This window comes from Watersipora subatra, chromosome 7, assembly GCF_963576615.1.
Source record: "Watersipora subatra chromosome 7, tzWatSuba1.1, whole genome shotgun sequence".
In the NCBI taxonomy this organism is placed as follows: Eukaryota; Metazoa; Bryozoa; class Gymnolaemata; order Cheilostomatida; family Watersiporidae; genus Watersipora; species Watersipora subatra.
In genome coordinates, this window is record NC_088714.1 from 18016035 (window position 1) to 18033906 (window position 17872).

The window sequence follows — 17872 nt, forward strand, 5'->3', positions numbered from 1 at the left end:
TGAAAGTTTGCTTTTAGGTTCGCTTCTGAGTTTGTCTTTTAAGACATTGATAAAATTAAAATTTATCAAAGACAACTGTTGTAATGAAGGATAACTTATATCTCCCTCCCTCGCAAATGCTAGCATTAGCTGCTATTGTATGTATTTAATTTTACATTTTAAATAATCACATTTCCTTGTATTATTTTTTAATTGTTGCTTTTTGAAAGCATGTGGTAAATTATAACAATAACCAACATGTTCTTTCTGTTACAATATCTTGTTTTGAGTGTTTTATTTGCATTTTTAGAGTATGGAAACCAAGCAATATATATTTAATTGTTCGATATATAAATAAATTGCACCAACATGTTATATTAACATACGAGCTCAGTCTTGGAACGCATTAAGCTCGTAAGTTGAAGTATGACTGTATGACTGTATAAGTTTTTAGCTTTTAAGAGCTTGTAATCACCTTCTCATATATTTCACACCTACAACACAACAGAGTAAGACATGGTGAATCTTATGATACCAAATAACTGCAAAGTGAATTTTGTTGCAAGTCAACCTTTAACTTGCTTTTGCGTATTGTACAAATAACTTGGTATTGTCCTTTCGTGACTGGCTTCTTAATGGTGGCAATTAGTGCTAGCCTGGCAAAGTTTTTCACCAATCCAGCACTACTCAGCAACACTCTTGTCGCTTTCTCGCTGTGGTTGCAAACCTCAATCGCCACAGGCAAGACAAAGTCAAGCCACCCTGATTCTTAACTGTGATTAGGGAATTCGTTGCTTGGTTTACATCAACGTTGGTAACATCCACGATGTTAGTGATACAATCATTACACTTCAGCTTTGGTTACCTAGCCAGCTACATAGCCAGCTGTAAAATAATCATTCTGTCTCATTTTTGACTTCAGACATACTTGCATACTCATCATATTTAGTCATGTTTAGTTCAGCATATTAGTCTATTTACCTAGCCAGGGTCTGGCTCTTTGAGTGGGTGGGCTATTTCCCCTCCCCTCTTCATTCCCCTTCTCTCTTTTCCCCTTCTAACTTATTCTTTGGAGAAGGGGAAAAGAGAGAATGGGGATAAGAGAGGGTGGCAAATAAAGCCATGATGGCTCATGATTTGTGTGCAACAATTAATAGCTTTTATAGTTTTAATCTATGGTGGTTATCAGATATTATCACAGAACTGCTTTATTTTACTGGATTATGTATACAAGAAGGTTTTTATGCAAAAATAAATGTAATTTTGTTACCTTCTTCCCATTAGATTCATTGTAAACAACAGTGCAGTCAAGCATGAGGTACAATACAGTGACGTTACGTCGTGCTATTTAAGTCTGACAGGCTTTCTCCCTATTGGCCAATCTAGGTATATATATCTATGTGGTTAGCATATCCGTCTGTTAAATGGCGTGCCTGACTTCAAGTCCTGTGCAAGGCAATTTTTTCTCAACGCTATTAGCGCTGCTTTGGACAGATGGATGAACAGAAACAGCTCTTATTATAGTAAGGATTTTGAGAATTTTGCATTGAAGAAAGTAAAAAGGGTTCATAGGCAAGTTTATGTGGAAATTTTTTGTATTCAAGTCTAAACTGTAAGTTTATAAAAAGACAATTTATGTGACTCTTAAATTCTTTCAGTTGTTAGCAAACGACTATTACAGCCACATACAATCATAATAATAACATAAGAGTATAAAGAATAACATGCACTCCACCTCCGCTTACCCTCCCTTGTCATTATCCATTCTGTTATTTTTTCTAACTTTATATCTTCTAGTGGATTAACTAAGAACAACAATCACTTATTGTTAGTCTACACAAGCAACTGCTAACGTAAAAACCTTTACCTAGGCTTAATTACATAGCCAAATATATGTTCGTAACCATAAGTAAGCAGAACCTTTCAGATAAACCATACTTAAAACTGAATACGCTGAATCTAAGCTGAAAATAAACTCTAATTTAAAGTATATTAAACTGGAATCAACAATTCAACGAAGACACATGAACTTATCTATATAAAGATGTATATCGATACAGCAGTACCAAATGACTGAAAAATAGCCTGCGAAAAATATCTCTCACTCGGAAAGGAGATGCTGGCATATGAAAACAACTGTGGTTTTAATAGTTGTTGGAGCTTGGATGCAATAAAACCTGCACATCAAATGTGGCTATCTGAAATACCGGCAACAATCAATGCAAGTGAATTACAGAAAAGTATGTTATTGGGAACAACTTAGATCTTGAGCCGAGTGCTAAAACTCTCTAGTGAAAAAACCAAAACTTGAGAAGACATTATCACCTACTTGGGTTAACAAGGATGAGAAAAGCGTTTTTTTATATTTATCTAGCATCAAAACACGTGGTTTTTAGATTTTCTTTTGTTTTTTACACAAAATTTTATCTTAAACATGAGAAACTTGCTTTTAGAAACACACACAAACATACACACACGCATGCGCATTCACAGACAAGCGCACGCACACACACACATGCATGCACACACATGTGCGCACCCACACATGCATAAACACACTACCTTAAAGTATACGCAAGTGTGAAAAGACATTTCCGGAATTCTTTTGATGAGCTTGACCTCGGAAGTGCTGTAGAATAAGGTGACAGATTTTCTATTTCCTTGAGGATTCTCAGCATTGATCTCACCTCCACTCCTGTAATAATGCTACTTCATAATTATAGTATGAAAAAAGCACCATCAAAGCTTATTGGTTTATGGTGTAACCAATGAACTAAAGCTTAACATAAGTCAAACAGAGGGGGGATGATTGTATCAGTGAATTCCAACCTCTAGATGTTGGAAGACGTAAACAATATCAGTGACTAGATAATGCTGAAAGTAAAATTAGGGCGCATTGTCAATCATATAATGACATATCAATAAATAAAGCTCACGCTGACATGCAAGTACACTTAGCAGCTAGGACTTGCAAATTCTTCACCGTATCTCAAACGTACTAACATAGTTGATATAGCTAATCAAACTGCTGAATTAAATGTCTGCTTTAGTTTTTACTTACACAATCAGGATTTCATCTGCGAAGAGCACGTCATGGCTGTAAATTTGCAACTCCTCAAATTTAGTGTCTTTGCTTTCAGGAGGATTCATAAAATCGTGCTGCGTGAGCATCCTTGCAGACGGTAGGTTTGAATCAAACCAATACAATGTGGTATCGCGTGAGTCAGCGAGTATCATCTAAAAATATTATCAATAAATTTAAAGCACCTGCATCTAACAATAAGAACTGCAAGATTTACTTTCAACAGCATAGACCAGATGCAGCAAGTTTCAGTAGTATCCATATACTTGTGAATTGGTCGTTACACATCAACTTTAAGCCAACAGATAAGTGCTACTTCTGTTATTTTTAAAAACATTTTTTAGTAAAACAGCTGCATTGACTGAGGTGGTTACCAAAGAGTCTGAATCATCTTGAGAGCTTTTAAAAAGGCAACTGAGTTTTCTTGAAATTTTAAGGCTCCTACCATTGTTCTCTAGCAGAAAGAAACACTTAAAAGCTCCACACAAATGTGAACTTGAATTGAAATTATATTTTACTATTAAAGAGTAGCCATGCCCTTTGACTAACCTATGTTTCCCAAATGTAAAAACTTTATTGCATTAAAGCCCAAGTTTGGGCAAAGTCATTATTCCTTTATAAATGTGTCAAATTGAGCCATCTTTGAGTTTCCATCAGACATATTTGAAAGTGTAAATAAATCTTTATTTGGATATACTTCTTTTAACTTTTTTTAAATTAAATTCACGATCAGAACTTAATGCTGAGAGCATATTTTTGTAATTATGTGTTCTCTGCTTGTGACAATATTTCAAATATGTATTACAAATGATATCAAAAAACTAATTCAATGCTATCTTAATCACTTGTGATGTGCAATCAGATACTAAACATATAAATTTTTCGAATTTGGTATAGTCATAACGCAAATAGTTTTCTAGCAAAACTACAATTAGTACTGCGAAGCCAAATATGTGTGACCTCAGAGTAAAACCAAATATTGAGAGACATTCAAAAAAAATTATATGTAAAGGAAACTGGTTATTTGTGAGACCGTTAATTTTTGTACAACATTTAGTAGAAATCCTATACAAATAAACAGAGTGGACCGATCTAGATGGTTTTTTTCAATATATCTCAATGAGATCTTTTTGAAATCAATTAAAATCTAAAATATTAAAAAACATTACTGTTAGCTAAAAGGTTTTCTGAAAAACTGCTATTTTACAATAATATTGCACATAAAAAAATTTCCTCTGTGGACAGCTAGATAGCTATCAGATTTTATTAGACGTCAATTACTTAATAATAAGCTTGCTCACCTTTCCATCAGCATTTAAGAATACTCTTGAAGCATTCACTTCCTCCTTTACCAGTGTCTCAATCTCAAGCTCTCCTAGCTACAAAAGAACCAACAGCAAAATGCAGCCTTCATATATTAAGTGAATGGTAGTCTTAAAACTAGCAGTTTATTATTATTGCCTCACACAAACATAAATGTTTTATCACTATTAAATTGGTAATTTACTTATGCAACAATATTTGACTAAAAGACAAAAAAGGAGAGTTTTGAGACGATAAAAAATAATTTTTGGCAGCAATAAATGCAGCTTTTCATTTGATTCAGTTAGGATTTTATTCCCTCTTCTAATTCACTCTTTTCAAGAAAATGCAATTACTTTATGCACTGTGTAAAAACTGCCACCTCTGATGATGAACACAAATTTCATTAAAAAAAACATCTGCAGTGAGAATATACATTGTAATAAGCTATACCGACTGCAACAATTTAAAGGTTTACTTGCAAGAAAATTCACATTACAGTTATAATAGACATGCACAAGTTATTTGAGGTTGCATGAAAGTGTAAACAGAAGCCATTTTGTTCAACGACGTCCCAATTGAGCCGTTTTGGAAAGAGATTCCAATCTACAGCATTTTCGTGATGGCTGTGATTAACTGTTCGTTTTTGAGTTTTTAGGAGCCTGCAATCATATTTCTACATATTTTGCACCTACAATACAGCTGAGTAAAACATGGTGAAGTTTTGGATACCAAATAACTGTAATGTGAATTTGGTTGCGAGCAAACCTTCAATCAACAGCTTGTTAGCCATTATTCATCATCAATTAAAAACTAGTGAACAAATTAATTTTTAATACCTTGTTGATTCACTCTTTGGATTAGTTTTTAAAAAATCCTTTCTTTCTGCTAAAAGACTTACACAAATACCTTTGATTATTTTTCTCTCATATAAAATGGATTTTTTGTAAAAAGATAAAATTTGAACAAATTTGATCATTAAAGCCTTTTAACTGTCCATGTTAGGTTTAGTCTATTGTATAGAGAAAAACTATGAAAGTTATAATGTAATAAAAAGTGATTTCGAGGACAAAAAAACATACATGTACCTATATATTCTGAATCTAAGGATTAATTAAATGAGCTTTTACAACAAATTTTTTGACACTGCTCAGTTTACATATAAATTTTTCATACCTGGTTTTTGAGATAAATGTGTTTTTTTTTTCAAATAAGAAGCAAATTTTGGCTGTATTCATTAGGAAAAGTCTGATGGTAGTCAAATACAAATCACAATAATAAAGCTATTTTACTATCTAGTAGATTTCTAGTTTAATTCTGAATTCACTAGAATTCTGCAAAAAAAAATCGTGAGCATTTTGGATAGCGATGCACATTGGCATGGCATTGATGAAAGATATGGATAAATTAGTTTACAACTATTATATTAGCCTGGACCGTACAAGAAACACGCATAAAATGTGGAGGTGAATTATTCAGTCTACTAACCCAATGTTCAGTTACACAGAGAGGAATCATTCAGCCTACTAACCAAATGTTCAGTAATACAAAGATAAATCAGTTTTTCTGCCTTGCTCCATTATGTGACTGCAACACTATTCAAACTTTGTAATGTGCACATTACTAAAAAAGTCAACAAATGTGACTTCAATTCTGCATGACTTATCAGCTGCATAAAAACGAAATTGTAAAAATTTACAATCATACTTCTGTTGACAACTTCAATAAGTTCAAAACGATGGCGTTTAACTTCCCTTGATGTAAACTGATTCAAGTTTCTTGATAAGAGATAAAAGCGAAATATTTGATTGATCATTAAATATTTTGTACTAAGGTCAATGGTAACCAAGTTTACACTGAATATTTTCTTGATGCAATAGATTTTTGAGAAAACTCAAAATGCACAAATTTTGATCTGAGAAACATTGACCTTGATAAAAAACAGAACCTCCTTGAGAACTCAGTCTGAGTTTGAGTCTAAATAAATGGTGCCCAAGCGTCGTGGACAAAACAGACCAATGCTGCATTATAAAAGCTTAAAAGTTATTGAATGTCAGTGTTTCCGAAAATCTCTCAAAATTTGTGTAAAAATTTAACCCCTAAAGATTTAGTGAAATTCTCTCCCTAACTGTTGAACGCACTTAGGACTAGAAAGATCATCTAAAATCAAATATCAAAACCATTATACAATTTCTTACCGGATCAGATGGTGTATTCACTCCAAATACATAGATACTCAGTGAACAACCAAGTATAATTCTGTGTTTCCACTTTCCTTCACCCGGAGCACAGAAAGCAGCGTATGCCGTTTCATATTCCGTCAACATTGGAGAGAATAGTTTGTTTGTCCGACAATCCCAAATACATCTGAAACATGATGCAGAGTAAAAACTTAAGGAAACTATCTCAATAGAACTTTTCATATATTAATAAATTTAATATTCATATTAATTAATAAAAACCATATCGATAAATGCTCCCCAATACAACCGTGACATCAGACTTGTATAATTCACCTATTTCTCTCGCACTTTAAAAAGAAATTTAACGGTGATGCTCAGGCCCGTATTTCCTTGAGCGGCTGGGCGGAATTTCCAACAACTAATTAACTAGTGCGATGAAGTGGAGAGGCTCACTAACCTAGTATTGGTTTTGCCTGATATTATGCAGTGAGTGAGAGATCTTTTTCTGCATTGAAACGAATCAAAGCATCAATGAGGAGGACTATGAGGCAGGCTCATCTAAATAATCTTCTAATATTACCCATATATAAAGATGTTGAAACAGATACAGAATCAGTTTTGAAAGATTCCTGCCATGGACACATTGACAGAACAAGAGCGATTGCAATAAATAAGTAATAGCTCTTGTTCTGTCAATGTCCCTTACAGAAATCTGTAGCGTCATGAGTTTTATATCGTTTGTTGAATAAAGAAAAAGTTTTGCCTACCACAAACCATAAACAATATATTTATGTAAATTTTGATGCTTACAATTGATTGCATTTATGCATACTTGGAGGGTTGTTGATGCCTAAAAGGTCCGGAGCTTCAGAGCGCTGCCCCAACCCACGTTGGATGGTCTTTCACAGCTCCCGCAACCCCCAGGCGTTTCTAACTAGTTGCCTAACACTTGCAGCCCCAACTTGCAACCAGGGAATACAGGCCTAGTGATGCTTCCGCATACTTACAGATATATATTAATGTAAAATCGGTAAAGTAAACTAAAGACAAAGAAATATAGAAAAATGAAAGCGCAAAACCACTAAGTACTCATTCTACTACGACAATTATGAGATAAGTTAAAAAATTTTAATTGCATGGTGAAGACAAATTGTGGAAAGTTAATCTTCCGTATTAGAAGAGCTGTGTTAATCCATTTGTATAAAGCCACGAATCGAAGGTTGGGAAAAAATTACACCACAAAGGATTTAAATTCCCAACTTTCAAAATCTCAGAATAATGGTACATACGGATGTTACACCTGACGATTTTCCACGACACACTAGACTCTCAGGCTACTGGTGCCTAAAACTAGCAATTAATCATGAGTAGTAATTTAAGCAAACAACGTTTGGATTACATCATTCTTATTTCAGTAACAACACCTTTTACTGCACACAACTTACTGCAGAGAATATTCTTAGGAAAACAACTAATATATCAACATGATTTCAAAATGCTCAAATATAAATTTTGAAGCGATAAATGGCTAACACACGGCATTGCGCTGAACGACGCACAGTTTGCTTAAAAACAAGTAGACAGCACAAGACCGAAAGTTAAGAGATATGCAATAAAAAACGAACCCATCTCCTTGCAGAATAACCGGATGATAATCAGGAGCTTCCAGATGTGTTATTGCCTCAATGACAGCTCTATCTCCTTTGGTAGACCTGTCTACTTTTTGACAACTGTTAGGATCGATGGCTAGATCCCAGATGGTAGTAGAAGCTACTTCTTGAGAGAGCGTAAATAGGAAACCTCGTGGATCTGAAAAGCAAAGCTTGGATGATCATACCATATGCCCAGCAATTAAATTTGCCACAATTTAAAAAGCTCAATTTAGTTGCAAGAGTACTTGACTTATCTTGGTACATAGCTGAAATGATAGCTTTGAAAACAATGGTTTGAGTAAAAGATTTTTAGTGTAACCTCCTTTTTTGCGAGACTAATGATAAAAATTGAATTTCAAAATACTCAGGTTCGCATATAGGATGACGTGAAAGCATGTGCATTCACGTGTATTAAGTTAATCATGGTAGAGGTAGAAAGTCTTTGAGCAGTTTTGAAGACAATAATGTCCAGGTAAGCATTAATGAGTCTCGCTCACAAAAACCTGCTCTACTTCCTACTAACTAACATTGGCGTGTAATTTCATAATTCCTGATTGGTTAAGTTGTGGGAAAAATTGACCAACTGCACAGTAACTGCCAAAACATATTATAATAAAAAGTTTAGAAAAACAGTGATGGCAAAATCAACTTTTAAAACATTTAACCAAAATGGTTGCTAAAATACTACTGTAACATACAACCACTAAAAAGGGCTTGTTGAAACACACCAATTACACAATGGTAAGTTGCTATATTTTGATCCATAGCAATACCATAAACTATTAAAAAGAAGCAAAATTTATTTTATTTGTTATAATAACATATAAAATTCATTACTTAATTTTTTAATCATTCGTTCAACTTTGTATTTCATATTTTTGCGGTATCTTTCTTCCAACGCAGCGTAAAGCAACAAGAAAAAGGAATATTTGTTTATTTCTTGACTATTTCCCAAATCTTTTGTTTAGAGATATAGGTAAATCAACCTCGTTTTGTTTAGATGCATGTCTTTTCCGCATGCTAAAAGGACTTGTTTAATGTGCAAACGCTAGCAGTAACTCTCGAATGCCCTTATACCTTAAGTTTCATATTTGGAGAAGATAAAACCACAATGCTTGAAGAAAGTAACTGGCTACTAAGCATTTTGATAGATTCGTGTTAACCCTTTACTAGAATTTTCATTAACTAGGAAAAAGTTTCCAAGAGTATAAATCAATAAAACTGCAACACATTATATTGACCAAACACTGTTTGACAAGTAAAACTACAAATCCTATACCAAGTTGAAAACGCGCAGAGATAAAATGAAAAGCGCATTGAATGTTAACTGACGGAATAGATTTCTATTGCATTTACAGCAGCAAATAACACTACAAATCGATTGTGGTGTCAATGTTATCTTTCTGCAATTTTGACCACATATTTTAAACTCACGAAAATGAACAGAAATATATTTGCAAAACATTGACCAGAAGCAGGTGCAACGCTGTATAGGCAAATAAAAATTACTCCTCTTTTGAACTAGATTATTCCAAAATCGTCCGTCCATTCATGAAAATAAATTTGAAACAGGTGACTTCTAACAAAAGCCAATTATTTTGGCAATTTTCAAGATTGTCTATTTGACTAATAGACCAATTTCTAGCTAGCTCACTCTACAAAATGTACAAAAAAACTGATTAGTGTAATCCTATAACCACCACTCAAAAGTTGGTGCAAAATAAATAAACAATGTATAGGCTTTTTAACACTTTTGAAATCTCTTTTGACCTTGTGCTAATATTATATGCTATGCTGGGTAACCATAATAGCACATTTTGGTAACTAGATAGCAAAAATGTTTAAAAATTAAAGGCAACAGAAGTTTTTTTTTCATGTTTATGCCTTGGCTAAGCATCAAATTTCGTAAGTCTTTGTTTTATAAAAAATTATTAACATTTGCGCAATCTAAAAACCCTTCAATTAATTACTATTGAATAATTAATTGCAGCTATTAAGTACACCGCTATAATTTGTAGTAAAAACTAGGGGGTCCTTAAATAAGATATCTTGTTTGAAATCAACTAAGATTAATGTTGATGCTCCAGTAACAATTAACTAGCTGATATGTTAAGGGGAACTATCTAGATTTTATATTGAAAGTAAAAAATTAAACATCAAGCAAAAAAATGAGAACTTTCTGCAAACCGACCTGCTATCATTCCGCTAAACAAATCTGCAACTGTGTCAAAGCTGTATGCCAGTGTAACATCAATATCTGGAAACTTCTGCTGTGAAAGGAAGTAAACAGAAATTTTGTTCTCCGTTGACACTATGAGCACATCTGACTTAGGAGCTAGGCACATGTTGACATCTGTAATTGACAGAAGTAATTACACATAAAAGTAATATAAACAATGTTTCACACCAGATTAATAATAAAATGAAAATTGAAATTAAATCGAAGAAAATAAATAAAATTATAAATTCACACATGAGAATGCAACAACAACATAGTTATTCAAGTTTTGTAGTAAGAAATGTAGAGATGCAAAGGCTAAAAGAGAAGTCACAAAACTTTATGGAACTTTTTGAAGACACACAAAAGAGGACTAGTTAGCCCTTTCATGATGTATCCTGACAATTCCAGGTTGTCTGTCCGTGCTCTCAATATGATTGTGATAAGATTGGGATGTAGATAGACCTTTTTAAAACCCTTTTAATAGTTTATGTATTATATTATAGTAATTGATTTCCCGTTTGGCTAAGTTATACTTTCTACTATTATTATAAAGCTATTCTTTATTCTTTAGTGCTCAGTTGTAAAAGTTTATTTTCCTTTTTATGAAAAATTTAAAAATAACTCTTTGCGAAAATACTAGCTTTACTAAAAAATTTTATGATGCTGACTAGTTCAGCAGTGACGAAGAAGAGTTTGAGTTACAAGACAAGGTGCATAAAATGGAGAACCCAGAAGATGAAGTGAATGAAAACGACAAGAGAAAAACTGGTAACAGCAGGGCAAAACACATCCATTGTAAAGAAATTTATTGAAATATTTTTATTTTACATTCTTTAGTTAGTATAAATTTCATTTGTATATATATGTCACTCGCTTTCGCATATTTATTTTTAACCTTTGATAGATTATTATGACTTGTTTTATAAATTTGTGCATTGTTAGCATACTGTTTGATAGCTCTAAAAACGTAATCTAACATGGGCTTGCTAGGAAGATAGGCTCCTATCTCAATTTCTATGGTATAAAAATAAAGCTTAAGTTGCTAACATTGGCAAACATACATGTATGAATCAGCACAACGAATTATTTTACAACATTGTTGGATATACTGATGAAATTCAAAAAAGCATTTAAAAGCAAATTGAAAAGAATTGCTTAGAGCTCCAAGTAACTGCAGCTTAGATTATAATATATGCATATGTTAACTGCAAGTAAAATATATCAGCTTGTAGAAAAATTCCTCCGCTTTCCAATGCATGCATATTCAGCATTTTCCTACAAACTGGAGGCCAAATATAGCAGTTTTCTTGCAATGATGTTTGAAGTCCGAATTGTGCTGCTATACATCACTGTCCTTGCAACTTCTTTGGAGCCAAGTGAGCACATTAAGTTGTGAGAAGACTAATTGTGCATATTTAAATCTGTTTATTTTTTAAACTGCTCTCAACCAAAATATGATATCAAGTTTGCTTCCATGTTTCATCCTTATTGAGCACATATATCAATTATCTATATATGTATATATATATAAATATATATATATATATATATATATATATGTATACATATATGTATATATATATATATATATGTGAAGGTCAATGTCTGAGCCTCCCCGATCTAGCACTTCAAAGTTCTGGAAGGACATCTGGGAGAAAGAGACTACTCATAACACCACTGCAAATTGGCTGAAGAGGCTTAAAGAGAGCCATCAACATACTGTGGCTCAGCAAGGACTCACCATCAGCAAAGAAGACATCAAGTGCAGAGTGCAGCGTATGAAGAACTGGGCAGCACCTGGCCATGACATGATTCAAGCCTTCTGGTTAAAGAAATTGACATCACTTCACACTAGAATGGCTAAGCAGATGGAATGCCTAATAGAACAAGGTGACCATCCAGAATGGCTGACCAAAGGACGAACTGTACTTCTGATAAAAGATCCAAAGCAGGGGCCGATTCCAAAAAAACTATCGACCAATAACGTGCTTGCCCACCACCTGGAAACTGCTCTCAGGAATAGTTGCAGACAAACTGGAAGAACACATGAGTCACTATATGACCAGGGCTCAGAAAGGAATTGGGCGCAACACCCGAGGAGCCAAACATCAGTTATTGGTGGATCGGACGGTCTGTCAAGACAGCAGGAGAAGGCAAACCAATCTTGCCATGGCTTGGATTGACTACAAAAAGGCCTATGACTCAACTCCCCATAGTTGGGTACTTGAGTGCCTCAGTATGTACAATGTTCACCCTGCTCTTGTGGCATTCATCAAGATTTCAATGACCAAATGGAAGACGGAACTGGAGGCTAATGGCAAAAAGCTGGCGAATGTAAAAATTAAGTGAGGCATCTATCAAGGTGACTCCTTATCACCGCTGCTCTTCTGCATATGCCTAAACCCTCTAAGCAATATGCTGGAGGAGACTCAATATGGGTACCAGTTTAAGAGTGGCACCAAGATAAACCACCTCTTCTACATGGATGACATCAAGCTGTACGCTAACAAAGAAAGGGACATTGATTTGCTAATACACCTTACTCAGGTATACAGCAAGGACATTGGAATGACCTTCGGTATTGAGAAATGTGGAAGGCTAGTTCTTAAGAAAGGCCATTCTATGCTCACAGATGGCCTAAGAATGCCAAATGGTACCGTCAAGAATATAGAAGAAGGGTACAAGTACTTGGGGATTATGCAAAGCAACAGCAACCACGAAGCCGAGGTACGTCACAAAGCCATTACCGAATACAAGAAACGCCTTCGGCAGGTCTTACGGAGCCAGCTCAATGCCAAGAAACAAGTCATGGCAATAAATACCTACTCACTGCCAGTAATAAGATATCCAGCAGGCATAAAAAGTGGACTGAGGAAGCCATCAAAGAAACAGATATAGCAACTCGTAAACTGCTGACCATGCATGGAGCACTCCACCCAAAATCTGATACTACTAGATTGTATCTTGATAGGAAAGATGGCGGTAGGGGACTCAAAAGTGTACAGCAGACAGTGAAAGAAGAGGAGCAAAGCATCAAAGCATATGCAGCCTCCATGGCCATCTCAGATAAGTTGCTAGCTGAATTTCAATCGGCTGCTCTTACATCGAACCTACGCCCTGATGATGAGCAAATTGACTGGCACACAAAACCTCTTCATGGTGCTTACCACCAACAAATATCTAAGGTTGGCGATCTTCACCAGACATATATGTGGCTGAACAAAGGAAACCTAACGGCCAATACAGAGTCACTAATCATGGCAGCCCAGGAGCAAGTGCTCCCAACAAGGCAACTCCAAACAAAAATCTATCACACTAGAGACGATCCTAGATGCAGACTGTGCAAAGTTGCACCTGAGACCATCCAACACACCATCAGTGGATGCAAGCAGCTAGCAGGAAGCGCATACACTGAGCGGCATAATCATGTCGCAGGTGTTGTGTATAGAAGTCTATGTGATGAGTATGGCCTTAATAAACCACAACACTGGTGGGAAGCTCCTGGTAAGGTCAATGAAAATGACCGCGCTAAGATCCTCTGGGACTTCTACATGTACATCCGAACTGACAAGCATGTCCTAGCAAACCAACCAGATATAGTGGTGGTAGACAAGGAGAACAAGAGGGCTACTATAATAGATATAGCAGTACCCAATGACTACAATATAGCCAGCAAAGAAAAAAAAAGGTAGAGAAATATCTCCCTCTTGGAGAAGAGATTGAAAAATGCTGGAATGTAAGCACAACTGTAAACCCAGTAGTCATTGGGGCACTGGGCGCAATAACACCGGCGCATAAAATTTTGCTTGCCCAAATACCAACAACAATCAACTCAGGTGAGTTGCAGAAAAGTGCGCTATTGGGAGCAGCTAAGATCTTGAGGCGAGTGCTCAAACTCCCAGGTCTTTAGGAGACCCGAGTTAGAGCAGAATTTACCACCCATACGAGGTATCCGGGGTGAGGAAACAATTTATATATATATATATATATAAATATATATATATATATATATTATATATATATAATATATATATATATTATATAAAATGCTGGAAATATATATATATATATATATAGATCATTGATATATGTGCTCATGAAGGATGAAACATCGAAATTGTAATTGAACATTACCAAAATACTTCTCAACAGAGGAGTCGTATCGCATGGCTGCATCAGTAAAATAATCAGCGTGCGCTATAGTTACCTATAGCCGGAGCCACACACACATATATTTTGAGAAATATATATATATGTATATATATACATATATTTCTCAAAGTATAAGTGTGTGTGTTGCTCCGGCCATATGTAGCTATAGTACACGCTGATTATTTTACTGATGTGCCCACACCTTACGACTCCCCTGTTGAGAAGTATTTTGGTAATGTTCAATTACAATTTCTGGAGTTAAGGCCAATTTTTCTAACGTGGACAACTATATTGTCTCCGTGGAGGAGCCTTGATATTATCTTTCCATTTGGTCAGACAAAGACAGTACGTTATCCCATTTTTACATTTGTACCGGTATCATAAGGTATCAATATCATCGTATTAAAAGTTTTGATTGATAGCTTCGGATGAAACGGTAACTTTTTTTATGCACACACTTCTATGCAACAGTTGTTATTATTAATTCTACATAGTCGGGATTTTTATTTAGTTTTCTCAATCGCATTAATTGCATCATTACCAAATCGTCTTGTATCGTAATCGTAGCAAAACCGACTTACTTTAGCTATTACTTGCTAATTATTTCACATTTACATCTAAACATTTTTATAGTTGATTTATTTTTCTTAATTTATTTGTTCTGCACAAAACATTTTCCTCGTGATATGAAGTTTAAAAGTTGTTTGACAAAGTTTGAAAACCTTTAAGGCTGTTTTAATTTTCTTTCTTAATTTATTTCAATTACACAAAACACTTTTCACATGATATGTAGTTTGAAAGTTAAATGACAAATGCTGTTTTATGTCAAATACAAATAAATTTTCTGTTCAAAGATTTTTTTATTACTTGGGCAATGCCGGGTTGTACAGCTAGTGTTCAATTATGAGGCAGTTCAGAGTATCAACAAACCTATTTTAATTGCACTGTTACATGCAGCTTCTTTCCTTTGGTAATCCATCAGATTGCAGTTCAGCTTAAACTAAACAGCTGATTGAATGAAATTAAACCCTTTTTTAATATCACTAATAATGGTACAAACAACGGTAACTGTAGTAGGCTAAAGAGTGTCACGAATGAGCGAATCTCTGAAAGAAATAATGCTAAAATATTTGCCTGACCATGAAATCGTTACAAATTCAATCCTTCATATTACAGAAATCGCTTGTTAAATGATATACATGTATGATGCCAATAATGAATAATTCACATCGTTAGAAATTATCAGTTTAATCGTGGTTGCGATTGCACCATAAAAAATCGGGTGACAAAATAAAATTCGATTCATACTGTTTGATACCACAAAACAATGCAAAAATCGGGATGAGTAGATTTTGCTGTCTTTGATGAGAGTAAAACTATACATTATAAAGAAAAATGACAAGAACTCATGCATGAAACAGGTGCTGACAAACAATAAACAGTGGTAAGAAACATTACCATTATAACTGCTATTTAAGCAATGCTCTCAGCAAGGCCATTGACCAGGATTTCTCAAGAAATTCAATTTATATTTGTTACTACTATTAAATGGTATATAGAGTATTAATACTTAATGTAAAAACATCAACTACAAGTTTTTTTTGCTTGCTGAGCAAATCCTTATTCAAAACAAAAACTATTGCTACAATCTCCGCTGAGGGAAAGAAATTCTTTCATATTCAAAAGAATGATTGAAAAAAATACTGACGGTTTTCGAGAAATTTGAGCAATGAATATGAGATCAAATATTTTTTCACCGAATGTAAACATGACCATTACCAAAGCGCTGGATAATGCTAAAAAAAATTGGCGAATCTCAAAAGAGAGTAATTTTAATTTACCTCTTTCTTCTAAGATGATGCAGGCACTGAATGCCAGAGAGTCGAAGTCAGTTGCAGAGTAAATGTCAATAGCCCTAGACACACTCCAATAGGGAAGCACACTGTAGGTAGCTATTATGTTTGTCCCACTCTTGAGAGAACCGAGCATAAACACTTTACAGTTCCTAGCTGCCTCATAGTACCCCCAAACTCTGGAATAAAGTTATGGTACCCTACTAAGTAATTATTACACTTAGACAACAATTGCAGAGGTGATAGTTTAAACGGAATTAAACATTCCTAAAAGAATAAATTAGTAGTGATAAAAACAGTTTTGAAGTTTTAGTAATTTTAGACTTGATAAGACTTTAATTTAAAAACTCTATTCTGTTCAACCCTGCTTTATTAGTTAAAGCTTTTATCTTGATAAGAGCTTTAACTTATAGTGGCAGATGCATTTCCAGTCCTTGGGTAGCCTGTTTTCAAACTCAACAAAAACTAATGGTGAAAAATTATTTTTTATTGCACTGATAGCCCTGCTGCTGCTGGATATTACAAATTATTAGTCAATAAATTTATACAACAGTCATGAACTAAACTAGTTACAGAAACAGACGTTGTTAAGCTCAGAATAAATTGATGACAAATGCTATAAACTTTATTGTTTAGAAACGAACAAGTCACTACTGCTTTGGTATATTTCATTTGTAGCATTAGTCCCTAATTTTCTTCTCAGCGGAAATACCAAATGGTACTGATGTTTGTAGCACAGGTAGACAAATAATATTTTCTTAAATACTTAGAATAGCATAACTCAGAGAAAATAATATTTTTGGTGAGTCCATCTCCGCTAAAAATGACCTATAACCTAGTTAAGAGTCAGCATGTGCGTAAATAGTTCAAACTGTAATAAATTCTGCTGCCCAAAAAGAAAAGTTTAGATGAACATAAAGTATGTACCCTTGTTCGATGGCTGCACTGCTGGTAAACATCACTAACAGTAGTGATGGAAGTGTAGTTGGAGGCAAAATTGACATATTCGAGCTTGCACCAGTAGAAATCTCTACAGGTTCAAGGGTCCTGCGGTTTGGATCAGGTTGCAAATGGTCAAACCCGTTTGGTAACTCCTGCATAATAATAACATCATAAAATCTGGTATTCAACTTCTTATGTTAAAAGTTGAAATAAAAGGGGCTCAGAATGATTAAAAACTAATAAGATTGGCCCATGAAAAAATAAAAAGTAAACATTAAAAGCATATTTCCATAATACAGTACCACATAGATTATAATTATTAAACATAAAAATACCGGACAAAAGTATAAAAATTAAACCACACTGATTAGCTTATTTTGAAAATTAGTGGTATATTTTTAATTATCTTTTCATCAAAAAAATTTGTTAGCGAACTTATAGCAAAAGCTAATACACAGGTGTATCTAGCACAACATTCTTCAATAAGTTAATGAAATACCTCTCAA

At 34.3% G+C, this 17872-nt stretch overlaps 1 protein-coding gene across 1 annotated transcript in view; it reads right to left on the reverse strand.

The window, feature by feature from the left end:
* LOC137400497 (uncharacterized) overlaps positions 1-17524 on the reverse strand; it is a 40879-nt gene extending 23355 nt beyond the window's left edge. The window contains exons 1-8 of the mRNA XM_068086823.1: positions 17352-17524; positions 16413-16603; positions 10390-10551; positions 8172-8355; positions 6562-6730; positions 4363-4440; positions 3041-3216; positions 2542-2674 (exon numbers count right to left, since the gene is read on the reverse strand). Of these exons, the coding sequence (XP_067942924.1) occupies positions 2542-2674; positions 3041-3216; positions 4363-4440; positions 6562-6730; positions 8172-8355; positions 10390-10551; positions 16413-16603; positions 17352-17524 (1266 nt within the window). The remainder of the gene's footprint in view (positions 1-2541; positions 2675-3040; positions 3217-4362; positions 4441-6561; positions 6731-8171; positions 8356-10389; positions 10552-16412; positions 16604-17351) is intronic.
* Positions 17525-17872: the final 348 nt, after the last annotated feature.